At 42.1% G+C, this 13,081-nt stretch overlaps 1 protein-coding gene across 2 annotated transcripts in view; it reads left to right on the top strand.

The window, feature by feature from the left end:
- The window catches only part of VIT (vitrin), a 71,024-nt gene that overhangs the window by 45,667 nt on the left and 12,276 nt on the right, over positions 1-13,081 (top strand). For both annotated transcript variants that reach the window (XM_020802846.3, XM_020802845.3), the window contains 2 exons: positions 2,312-2,374; positions 11,255-11,402. In XM_020802846.3, the coding sequence (XP_020658505.3) occupies positions 2,312-2,374; positions 11,255-11,402 (211 nt within the window). The remainder of the gene's footprint in view (positions 1-2,311; positions 2,375-11,254; positions 11,403-13,081) is intronic.

Raw genomic sequence — 13,081 nt, 5'->3', positions numbered from 1 at the left:
CAATGAATTTATGTCAGACAACTTTCAAAAGGTTCCAAGTAGGATCTCAGCACAGTAGAAAAATTTAGGAAATCAACATCAAAAGAAAGTGAACACAGCAAGCTTTAGAGAGGCATCTGAATATCTATTTTCAGATATAATTACTCATTCTAGAGCATATTGAGCATGGAGAAGTGGAGTGTTTTCCAAAAAAAAAATGTAGTGAAAAGGTAGTCCACTCATGAATTTTGATGTATGCAGACCATCACTTCAAAAAGAATTATTTTTTTGTTTTAATGAAACAACTCTTGCCTGAATGGATAGCTAATGAGTCTGGACAGCTGTGACAATCTGGTGGCGAAAAAACTTAATTAGCTTTCAGTGAAGTACTATGGCAGTGAGCTGATATTCCCATGACTGACAATACACTCTTAAAACAAGCCTGGGAACTTTTTAGAATACATTGGAAGTGACTGCATTTTCAATTAGCTCTGAGCAATGCGCAGTAGGTGGTCTTTTTATTCTTATTTCTTTGTTTTGCGTATTTCTACCCTACTCTTCAAGCTTTCACAAAGCAGTTTATAATACACTTAATCTATATTTCATAAACTAAGCCAAATTATCTGCAAATTTAAATATGTACAATTTGTATATACACTATTAAAACCATAACAATTCAATTTTAAACCTGAATCTAGTACTTATTATCCTTACACTCATGGGCACCAAATACCCGATGATGGCCAGGTTTCATAATAAAAGGGTTGTTCAGATGTAGTAGAGGTATAGTGTGGTTCCCCAGCTGACGTTACATAAATAACATGGAACATCACGTAGACTTTCTTGGCATTATTTGCTCTGCTGTGAAGTTCAGCAGTGCTCCCAGCCATGAATATGATAATTGAAAGCAATGATGCTGAGCCTTTTTGTATTTTACAAGCTACGAACCACTCAAAGAAACAGAGCAATGAATGTATTCTTGGAGGCTTTCTCGGCCAGGATCTGATGGCCAAAAGCAAAAAGCAAAGTGGGCTGTTTATATATCACCCTATAGTGCTTCAAGCACTCTCTGGGCGGTTTACAAATTACTTATGCAGGCAGATGCTGGCCACAGAGACTGGTGAAACGTTAGGAAGAACAACCTTCAGAGCACGGCCAAAGAGCCCGAAAAAACCACAAAAATCATCAGGACAGTGAATGTTGATCAGGAGAGGAATCAATTATAATGTTAGTTAATCTCTGGATTAAAACTCAGTGGCCCAAATCCTGTTATGTTTTTACACAGACATGCCTTAGCTTTGTGGGTGTGCAATGCACCATTAGGGCCCCCCATTTGCCCCCCCCCAATATAATGGGTTGGTTGTCCCCAATGGTCTGATTGGGTGGAGATTGGGGCAGTATTTAAAGCTGCCCCACCTGCTGAACTGCCTCTTTTTCAAGGTGTGCATCCCACCCACCTGCCCTCGGATCCCATTGTGAGTTTAAGTGGTCACTGTACAGGGCCAAATAGGATCCCCCCCCCAATTCTATCTGATTGGCATATTGGCAAAAACGTTTTTCACCCATCCCACACTGGTGTATATTCAGAGCTTGGGTTGGCTTCAGTGGAATGTGGCAAATAGGTCACACTAGCGATTAGTGCAGAACGAACAGCTACAGTATAGGCGAGTTCCCATGGGAAGTGCTAGTGCATATGTCATCTCAGCATCGTGGATCATGGGATTACAGTGCTGGGTGTGAATGTGCAGGGGGCTGCTCCGGGCTGAGGGCTGTCTAAGAGCTTTCCAGGAGAGAATTCCCAATGCTTCACCATGTGATGAATCTGGAGATTCCATAGGATGGAGCCATGGATTCAAATGGCATCAGACTTTGAGGCATACACTTCACAATTTGATTCCACTTTAACTACCATGGCTCTGTTTTACAGAATGCTGGGATTTGTAACCTGGCAAGAGATTTAGAATTCTATGCCACAGAGCTGTAATCCATTCCCCTGAACTACAACAAAGGATCAGACTCCTATGATTGTATAGTGTAGCCACAGAGGCCAACCGGTTGTCTCTAGGATCTTAAAGAGTCATTTGTCCCCAGCATCTGGTTATTATAGGAAAGTTACCTATGAAGTTGGGGTGAGGGGTGTTTCCATTTACTGTGAATAATGAACACTGATGGACATAGCATCTATTAATTGTACAGTCATGCAAGCTAGTTAACTATTCCAGCATTTCATACATCATATATAAGATGTGCATCCCTTATTTTTGCATGGAGTGTTTTCATCAACTTGTGTCATGCTGCATACAATAATTGAATGGATTATTGATTGTTCCAGGTTTAAGCTCTAAGGAAGATGTGATTCCCAAACCATTGGCGCCGACTTCTCAGGGAAACCCAAGTATGTGAACCAGAAATGTCCTGGAACTTGAGTGTCTGCCACCTCAATGTTCTAACTGAGGGGCAGAATAGGGTGGGTGGGTCTCCTGTTGTGGTTGCTGGGGAAAGGGAAGGACATGGGGGGACACGTTCAGGAGTTTCTAAGGCAATGCAAACCGGACTGCAACAGAGCAATGACTTGGACTAAGCTATTGAAGTCAATTAAGTTGAAAATCTGCTAACTGAAAAGGGCAACTGATTTTATTTTGATTTATTTGGATTTTATTTTGATTTATTTTGATTTATTTTGATTTTATTTTTAAATGAAGTGTTTTGGAGTTTGTGTGTGTGTGTGTTTTTGCTCCTCCAGAATTAAGTATGAGCATTATGATGTTATTCTTTCCTAAATCAGGGAAGCTGCAGGGGGCAGAGTCTGGGAGGTTGCTTTACAGATTGCTCAGGGATTATGTGTGCCAAGAGATCCACAGTTATGAAGCTCACCAGGTGACCTTGGGCTAGTCCTTTGCTCTCAATCTGACCTTCTTTCCAGGGTGATTGGGAGGGTTAAGTGGGGCAGAAGACAGCCATTTACACTGTTTTAACACACTGGTGAAAAGGTGGGTATAAATGCAAATACTAACAATAGTAAAAAGAAGCAGATACATATCCATCCAAATTCCAATTAAGTAACAAATGTGGAGATTCATATGGAAAATCCTGAGCTTGATTTGGAAATATCTGAAGACTAAAAGAGGTAAAATTACCAATTTTTTTCATCTTCATTCTGATAAGGCTTGTAGCGCAGAAATACAATGTAAATGTAAGTGCCAATTTATAACTCAACTAATAAAAACATTTCTCTTTCAGTGTAAATGTAATTAGATTTTTAATCTTATTACTGATTAATTTTAAGGCAATACTTTCACGTTAACTTTCCCATCTCTGCAACTAAATGTATATTTTAGAATTGGGCTTGGAGAGAATTTGGGTAAAGAATCGATTTTAGCTGAGTCCATTCCAAGAAGAAATTAAAAGAAAGTTCATCTGGTACTAATTTTTGCCACTGCAGACTGAGCTACAGTACAAAGTACCTGAGATTTACAGAGTGATGTCATAAATACGCACTAGAACAAATAGCTGCTCCACATCCAACAAGCGTACACCTACAAATACAGTATTAATTATGGTTGTTACACATACGTCTTTACAATCACATGTATCATCCAAGTATGCTTATCAGGGACTCCACCCAGCTTCCTGTCATTTATATATTTGGTAGTAAATCCATGCAACTGTGAAGAAATAGAACATGAATGGATTAACAGAAATGTACAAAATAGTTTGTAGTTTCACAGTTATTTTTAGGCAGGTTTGTCATGTATGGTGTCCTCTAAGCTGTTGTTCTTTCAGTGTACTTCGCTGACATGATAATTCCTTATCATTTTTGCATCAAATGTGGATTGGAATTGCTTCTGGAACAGAGATTTTAAAAACAACAACAGTGGGCTCAGGGACAGTAGAGGAATCATCAAACTACTACAGACTTAGGGAAGGGTGAGAAGTTAGTTCAGTATGCATTTCGGTGTGAAAGTGCCAAATACCAACCTCCTGAACTGGAATGCAGCGAGACCTTGAAATCCATACTTTCCCAAGGTATTCAATGCAATTTGAAAAAAATATATTAAAATATATAGATTTGGGAGTGGAGCACACAGATACATGTATATTTGAAACAGTGAGCAGAAATTGCATATACTTTGGGAAATGTGCAAAAATGCTTCATAAATTTATCTGAATCAGTGAACACACAAATGTGTGCATTAAAATACACACAAAAATGTGTGTATTTTGAGAAAGGCACAGGGAAAAGGTATATATAATTTTTTATGTGGACCCGAAAAAAGCAATAATTTGTGATCCAATGAGAAAATGCATGACAGAAAGATGGGAATCTAAGTGAACTAGCCTGTACAAAAGAAACCTGTACTTACTGTGTACATTTGGCAACACACTGAGATTTTTTTAACTTCTCTTCTTTAGATTTGCATTTATGCTGTCATTATAGGTAAAGGTTCCCCTTGACATTTAGTCAGTCGTGTCTGACTCTAGGGGGCAGTGCTCATCCCCGTTTCCAAGCCATAGAGCCAGCGTTTGTCCGAAGACAGTTTCCATTGTCACGTGGCCAGCGTGGCTATACACGGAATGCTGTTTACCTTCCCACTGAGGTGGTACCTATTTATCTACTCGCATTTACATGCTTGCGAACTGCTAGATTGGCGAGGAGCTGGGACAAAATGATGGGAGCTCACTCCATCACGTGGATTCGATCTTACGACTGCTGGTCTTCTGACCCTGCAGCACACAAAGGCTTCTGTGGTTTTCAAATATCATTCCTACCAACTACGATTTTCCTTGTAAAAAATATCTGACCGACCCATCCCCTGTGGTTCTCTGTAAATAATTGCATAATCCACTAGGTTTTTATGTTGCCTGCACTTCTAGGTCCAGTCCTGCAGGCCCTGAAAGAGTGCCATGGTAATACATCCAGCCTACAGGCAAGGCAAGCCCTCTTTTCCAGGCCAGAAGCTGGAACACGTTGAGCCCAACGCCACCCATCTGTTTATCAGGAGAGAATCTTTTTCAGGCTTCTGATTTCTTCACTGCAATATACCTTTATTGGCATGTATGCCTTGCTGGAAATAGCTTCAAAGGGAAATCACAAGAAAACCACCATCAGGAGCAAAAACCACTAATTACAACTTAAGCTTCCCCCAATGTTGATCCCTTTCCCAGTAAATAAGTATCTTCTCACTAGCATACTAAGAAATAAGATACTACTTAGAGGTTACTAAAAACCAGTTTGTTTGGGTATTTTTGTTTTTGTTTTTAGAAATAATTAAATGGAAGAAGAAGCCTAAACATTGGGTGTTTGCCTAAAGCTCAGGGAGTCAAAATAATAAGGCCAGGAGGGAGACATATATTTAAGAAATGATTATTGAGATTTTGGATATCTCATTTGGAAGGACAGATCAGAAAGCTGCAAAGAAGATTATAATTCTTTGCATTAATTTCCATGTTTTCTAATGTTTAGGAGGCAGCTCAAAACACTGCTCTTTTGGGGAGGCCTTCCACAATGACTTGGCTTGATGTCATGCCTCTTGCTCTGCTCTCACAGAGATCATGTGCTTTTGGTGCCATTGATTTTAATTTTTTATAACTCATCCCACTATTCATTTATATGTTTATTATTATATGTATTTATTTTATTATGGCCCAGAAGAGTGCATTGCACTAATGGGGTGGTAGACAGACAGACAGACAGACAGACAGACAGACAGACAGACAGACAGACAGACAGACAGACAGACAGATAGCAGTTCTCACTTGTAGGAAATTTTCAGTCCAGGAACATTTTAATTAAAGCAAACACTATGGTGACAGAAGGAAAGGAGCCACAATATATTAGAACTCTTTCTGGGGTGAGCCACTTTAAAATGGGGTGGTGGGGGAATAGCGTGTCAGAAAGCTCCTTCATGTAAAGCATATTCTGCACTGACAAAGTTTGTAGGGAAAGACAAAAGTCCTCCCATACTTATCTCCCTGTTGTGTTAGTTTTGTAGATGCAAGGAGGACTATTACTTCTGGTCACTGTCAGCTTTGGAAAATGGCTCCTCAGCTCAAGGGAGGGCAAAACCCTAGAAAAATCACCCCTGTCCCCACTACATGATTATGGGAGTGGTTTATGAGATAAAAACCTTTTATGAAGAATTGGGAGAGTGTAGGGTAGAAACTTCTGCTCACCCTCCTTTGAAGATGAAATCCCGCCCCCTCAGACCATGCGGTCAGGGAAAACAAAGGTCAGCCTAGAAAAAATAGCTCACCAAAATGTCTACCCAAACATACCCTAGCTTCTTCTTCAAGAAAGGGTCTTGGAGCTTCTTCAGCACAACATGGGCAAGCAGCTTCCCTACAATGCTGAGAAAAGAGATGCAATGGTAGTTATTGCAGTCGCTCTGTCTCCTTTGTTCTTGCACAATGTGACGATGTTCTTCAAGCCCCTTTCTTGAAGAAGAAGCTAGGACATGTATGTTTGGGTAGAAATTCTCTGATTGTATTTTTGACCCTAATTTGGTAAATAGGAAAGCCAATTAGCATTGCATACACCTGGGGTAGGAAACCTTTAAGGGTTGGATCATACTTCCGCACTATTAGAGAGCAGGCTGGGTAGGTGGGGCTCGTCAGCTTTGGAACGGAGCCCATCTAGGAGAAGGAAAACTCCGATTTCAAACCTCCACTGCCTTGTGGCTATATCCACTGATGGAAAAGGCTTCAGGAGTTAACCTCGAGGCACAATCTGGAGCCAGAGTCCTGGAGGCAGTTCATGTCGTTCTGCCAACTCCTGCGACGTCATTTGAACCAATTGTATTGGCTCTTACCTTTCCATTGGACTAGCGACGTGGAGAGGGGTGATTTGCTGCTTGGGTAACAGCCTGTCCTCCATATTATTTTACCCAGGCTTCGTGCATTGGAGAGGACACTCCAGCTTCACATACAGTGGCGAAACAACATGGGAAGTAGCAGTTACTGGTTATAAGTCTTTGCTCAATTGGCGTAGAGCATGATGCCAGGGGCTACTTCTGACGGTGGGAGAGGTCATTGCACCTCACTAGGTAGTTACCACTCGCCTTAAACTGGGCAGGTCCCAGCCAGTAAGGTGGTACCTCGCCACGGTCTGTTAACCTCATGGGGTGCGTGGGGTTTAGGGTGAAAGTTGACAAGCAGATTGATAACCCTGCACCATGCAACAATCGTAAGAAAACTTCTGCCCTAAAGCTGGGCACCTGGAGTGTACGGACAATGACCCCTGGCTTTTCTGACTACGGCTTTCCTGACGACCTGCAAGAAATAGACGACGTGCGCAAGACAGCTGTCATTGATATGGAACTGAGTAGATTGCAGATGCATTGTTGCCCTGCAAGAGACAAGATTGCCAGACTCAGGATCTGTCAAAGAAAAAAACTTCTCATTCTTCTGGCATGGAAAATCATTGAATGAGACCAGGGAATATGGTGTTGGCTTTGCAGTCAGAGATACTCTTCTGAGATCCATTGCTCCACCTACTGTGGGGAGTGAAAGAATCCTCTCTCTACAGCTCCACTCATCAGCAGGACTGGTCACCCTCATTAGTGCATATGCAGCAACACTGTCAGCCACTACAGAAGAGAAAGACAAATTCTATGATGATCTGGCAGCTACTATCAAAAAAAGTCCCTGAAAGAGAGCGACTGCTCATTCTGAGACTTTAACACTAGAGTTGGTGCTCATCACAATGTCTAGGCCATTTTGGCATTGGGAAGATGAATGAAAATGACCAACGCTTGCTGGAGTTTTGCAGTTCTTATGGTATTTCTGTCAGTTCTTTAATACAAAGCTTCAACACAGAGTTTCCTGGAGACATCCAAGATCCAGCCATTGGCATCAGCTGGATTTGATCCTCACTAGATATTCTAGCCTTCCTAGTATTACGATCACATGCAGTTACCAGAGTGCTGATTGCGATACTGATCACTCCCTGGTGTGTAGTAGAGTAAAACTGAGAACAAAGAGATTGTATCACATGAAAAAGGAAGGAAGACCACATATTGACATCAGCAAGACTCGCGATCCAAGAAAAGTGAAGGAATTTGCCCAAGCGCTTGAGGAAACCCTTCTAGGCCTGGCTGATGCAAGTGTACCTGAACGATGGGAACGTTTCAATAACACTGTATATAACACCGCCTTGTCCTCATTTGGCAAGAAGACCAAAAACATGGCCAACGTGTTCGAAGCCCATTCAGAGGAGCTGATGCCAGCAATCGAGGATAAGAGGAGAACTCTAGCAGCGTACAAAGCCTGTCCTAGTGAGTACAACTTGCAAGCTCTTCGAGCTGCTCGTAGCCAAGTCCAACAGGCTGCCAGGAGATGTTCCAACGATTATTGGCTTCAGCTCTGCTCTCAGATACAGATAGCAGCAGACATAGGTAACATCAAAGGAATGTATGATGGTATCAAGCAGGCTTTAGTCCAATACAGAAGAAATCTGCTCCCTTGAAGTCGGCTACAGGCATGATCATCCAGGACCGAGCAAAGCAGATGGACCGCTGGGTGCAGCACTGCTCTGAGCTATATTCTAGAGAGAATGCAATAACCGAAGAAGCATTAAATAACATTGACTGCCTGCCTGTCTTGGAAGAGTTGGACAGTGAACCAACCTTAGCAGAAATAAAAGTGGCCTTGGATCCCCTCGCTTCTGGCAAGGCATCCAGAAAGGATAACATCCCTGTTAAAGTGCTGAAGTGCTGTAAAGAGACCATTAATACCAAACTGTATGAAGTCTTTTGTCTTTGCTGGAGTGAAGGTGGAGTACCACAGGACATGAAGGATGCAAACATCGTCACATTGTACAAGAACAAAGGAGACGGGGCGACTGCAATAACTACCGTGGCATCTCTCTTCTCAGCATTGTAGGGAAGCTACTTGCCCGTGTTGTGCTGAAGAGGCTTCAGGTGCTTGCAGACAGACTCTATTCAGAATCACAGTGTGGATTTCGAGCTAATAAATCCACCACTAACATGGTATTCTCCCTCAGACAGTTGCAGGAGAAATGCAGAGAACAACAACAGCCACTCTTTGTGGCCTTCATAGATCTCACAAAGGTCTTTGATTTGGTTAGCAGGGATGGCCTTTTTAAAATACTTCCCAAGACTGGATGTCCACCTCAACTCCTAGACATCATCAGGTCCTTTCATGAGGAAATCAAGGGCACTGTAGTTTTTGATGGCTCAACACTCCGAAGCGGAGTGAAACAGGGCTGTGTCCTCGCGCCAACCCTTTTTGGGATCTTTTTTGCTGTCATGCTGAAGCACGCCTTTGGAACTGCAACAGAAGGTGTCTATCTCTGGACTAGATCAGATGGAAAGCTCTTTAATTTCTCTAGATTGAGAGCAAAGACCAAAGTCCAACAGAAATTCATGCAGGACTTCCTCTTCGCCGATGATACAGCTGTTGTTGCCCACTCTCCTGAAGACCTCCAACAACTCATGAATCGTTTTAGCAAGGCCTGCCAAGACTTTGGACTAACTATCAGCCTGAAGAAAACACAAGTCATGGGCCAGGGTGTGGACTCATCTCCCTCTATTACCATCTCCACTCAAGAATTGGAGGTTGTTCATGAATTTGTGTACCTTTGCTCAATGATCTCTGACACTCTCTCCCTAGATGTCGAGCTGGATAAACACATTGGCAAAGCAGCTACCATGTTCTCTAGATTCACAAAGAGAGTATGGCTCAATAAGAAGCTGACAACATATACCAAGATCCAGGTCTATAGAGCCTGTGTCCTGAGCACACTCCTATATTGCAGTGAGTCCTGGACCCTTTGTGCATGGCAGGAGAGGAAGCTGAACATCTTCCATATGCGTTGCCTCCAATGCATTTTTGGTATCGCCCCACAGGACAAAGTTCCAAATAGAGTAGTCCTAGAACGAGCTGGAATTTTTAGTATGTATACATTACTGAAACAGGAACATCTACATTGGCTTGGGCATATTGTGAGAATGGCTGATGGTTGGATTCCAAAAGATCTCCTGTATGGAGAATTAGTGCAGGGAAATCGCCCCAGAGGGAGACCACAGCTGCGATACAAGGACATCTGCAAGTGGATCTGAAGGCCTTAGGAATGGACCTCAACATATGGGAAACCTTGACGACTGCGCGTTCAGCCTGGAGGCAGGCGGTGCATCATGGCCTCTACCAATTTGAAGAGACACTTGTCCAGCAGGCTGAGGCAAAGAGGCAGTCACGAAAGCAGCAAAATCAGGGAGCTGGACAGGGGACAGATTGTATTTGTCTTGAGTGTGGAAGGGATTGTCATTCTCCAACTGGCCTTCTCAGCCACACTAGACACTGTTCCAAGTCCTCCATACACAGCATGTTACCATAGTCTCTCAATTATTATTATTATTATTATTATTATTATTATTATTATTATTATTATTATTATTATTATTATTATTATTATTATTATTATTATTATTATGATTATGATTATGATTATGATTATGATTATGATTATGATTATGATTATGATTATGATTATGATTATGATTATTATGATTATTATGATTATTTGTTGTTGTTGTTGTTGTTGTTATTGTTATTGTTATTGTTATTGTTATTGTTTAATTTATACCCCACCTATCTGGTCGGTGAGGACCACTCAAGAATGAAGAATGCCTAATGACCTAGTGTAGAAGGCTTTGTGCAGCCTCCAAGGTTCAGGCATGGGCTCATATGGCCCTCAGACCTCTAGAAGATGCCCACCTAAGTCTACAGAACCCCTGGGATTCAGATCTTACCAATTTGTTAGGCTACTCCATGAATGGAAGAACTCTTTCTATCTACAGAAGAGAAGTCAGGATCAGCAGAGGATCATGTGTGAAGGGGTCACAATATTCAGCAGTTTTCCCTTATAGTTTCCAAAGCCTTCTTACATAGTTTCTGGAAGGGGTCCCAGCTTTCCATAGCAGATATTCAGTGGGTACTGTGAGCTGTGGCATGACCAAATTTTTTCATAAATCATCGCCCTGCTTTCTGTCCATAAACATCTTAAACAAATACTGTACACAGATGGTTGGATTAAATTGATACCTACAAGAGCTGAAAGGGACAGAACAGATTTGTATCTGCCAGCCAGGTAGAATTATTATTATCTTTGATAAAGAAATACTCCTGGTAGATTATGAGAATCATCCAGTGGTTGCTTCAGATGGGGATCTAACATAGGGTGGATGTTGTAAGAAAAGTGTGTATTGCAAGAAGGCAATCCAGAGTTTTCCCAATTTTATTTAATTTCTATTTCCAGATTGCAAAGTGGATTTATCCTTCTTGATAGATGGGAGCTGGAGCATTGGCAAGCGCCGCTTTCAGATCCAAAAACAATTCCTCAGAAATGTTGCTGAAGCGCTGGATATTGGCATTGCTGGCCCTCTCATGGGCATAATTCAGTATGGGTAAGATATTTTCCCTGCTTTTTCCCTTTCTCATAACAATGGTATTGCCTAAAACTAACATGGGAAATTGGGGTCCTCAAAATGTTTTTGGACTGTAGTCTTATAATTGCTCACCATGGGCTATGCTGGCTAGGGCTGCAGAAGTTTATGTAAAAACATCTGGAAGGCCACAGTTACCCACCATCAGTGGAGCATGTCCTCCGAGTCTGAGTACAGTAGCAACACCAGAAGAAAAATTCTAGACACCGTTTAGAGCTGTTTGTGTTGAATCACAGAATCATAGAATACTGAATTTGGATGGGGCCTATAAGATCATCAAGTCCAATCCCCTGCTCAGTGCAGGAATACAAATCAAAGGATATCTGCCAGATGATTGTCTAAATTTCTCTTGAATGCCTCCAGTGTTGGAGCACTCACCACCTCTCAAGGTACAGGTAATTGGTTCCATTGTCATACTGCTCTAACAATTAGGAAGTTTTCCCTGACGTTTAGTCAAAATCCGGCTTCCTGTACCTTGAGTCCATTGTTGTCTGTCCTGCACTCTGGGATGATTGAGAACAGATCTTGCCCCTCTTCTATATGACTGCTTTTCAAGTATTTGAAAAGTGTTATTGCATCAGCCCTCTGTCTTCTTTTCTCAAGGTTAAACATGCCCAATTATTTCAGTCTTTCCTCATAGGGCTTGTTGCCCTCCTCTGAACTTGTTCCAATTTGTCAGCATCCTTCTTGAACTGTGGTGTCCAAAACTGGATACAATACTCAAGATGAGGCCTAACCAGTGCTGAATAGAGGGGGACCAGCACCTCGCAGGATTTGGAAACTATACTTCTGTTAAAGTAGCTTAAAATAGCATTTGCCTTCTATGTAGCCACATCACACTGTTGGCTCATATTCAGCTTGTGATCTACAACAATTCAAAGATCCTGCGAGCTTGTAGAATTGCTGAGCCAGGTATCCCCCATCTTGTAACTGTACATTTGGTTTCTTTTTCCAAGGTGTAATACTTTGCACTTATTGCTGTTGAATTTTATTCTGTTGTTTATTTTGCTTTAATAGATATGAGTTTGGTCCATGCGCTCTTAGTCTCAAGGTTAGACTACTGTAATGTGCTCTACATGGGGCTGCCTTTGAGACTGACACAGAAACTTCAGATGGTACAGAATGTGGCGGTCAGACTTCTTACTGGGGTGAAAAGGTACCATCATATTTCCCCCACTCTGGCCGCCTTGCATTGGCTGCCCATTCATTTCCGTGTTGATTTCAAAGTTCTTACGATTACATATAAAGCCCTAAAAGGTTTAGGACCTCGATTTCTGGCAGAGCGCCTTCTCCCACACAGTTCTGCCAGAGTCATTCGTTCCAGACAGGCCTGGCGGCTAAGAGGCATAATGCTGAGGGAGGTCCAGAAGGAAAGAACGAGGAACCGGGCCTTCTCAGCAGTGGCCCTTCACCTCTGGAACAACTTGCCCATGGAGATCCACCTGGCTCCCTCTCTGGGTGTTTTCAAGAATAAAATTAAAACCTGGCTATTTGGGCAGGCTTTCCATCCTGCTGTATCTTAATTTCTTATTGTAGCAACCCCAGACCTACTGGAGTATCCCACCCTGTAGTTATGCTGCCACCAACCCTTCGCTCTACCAAGTCACCCAGACCAGGAATGGTTTTTAATAAACAAAAGA

This window comes from Pogona vitticeps, chromosome 1, assembly GCF_051106095.1.
Source record: "Pogona vitticeps strain Pit_001003342236 chromosome 1, PviZW2.1, whole genome shotgun sequence".
Classification (NCBI taxonomy): Eukaryota; Metazoa; Chordata; class Lepidosauria; order Squamata; family Agamidae; genus Pogona; species Pogona vitticeps.
The sequence above is the reverse complement of the archived record's forward strand: the minus strand, read 5'-3'. Positions and strand labels throughout refer to the sequence as shown.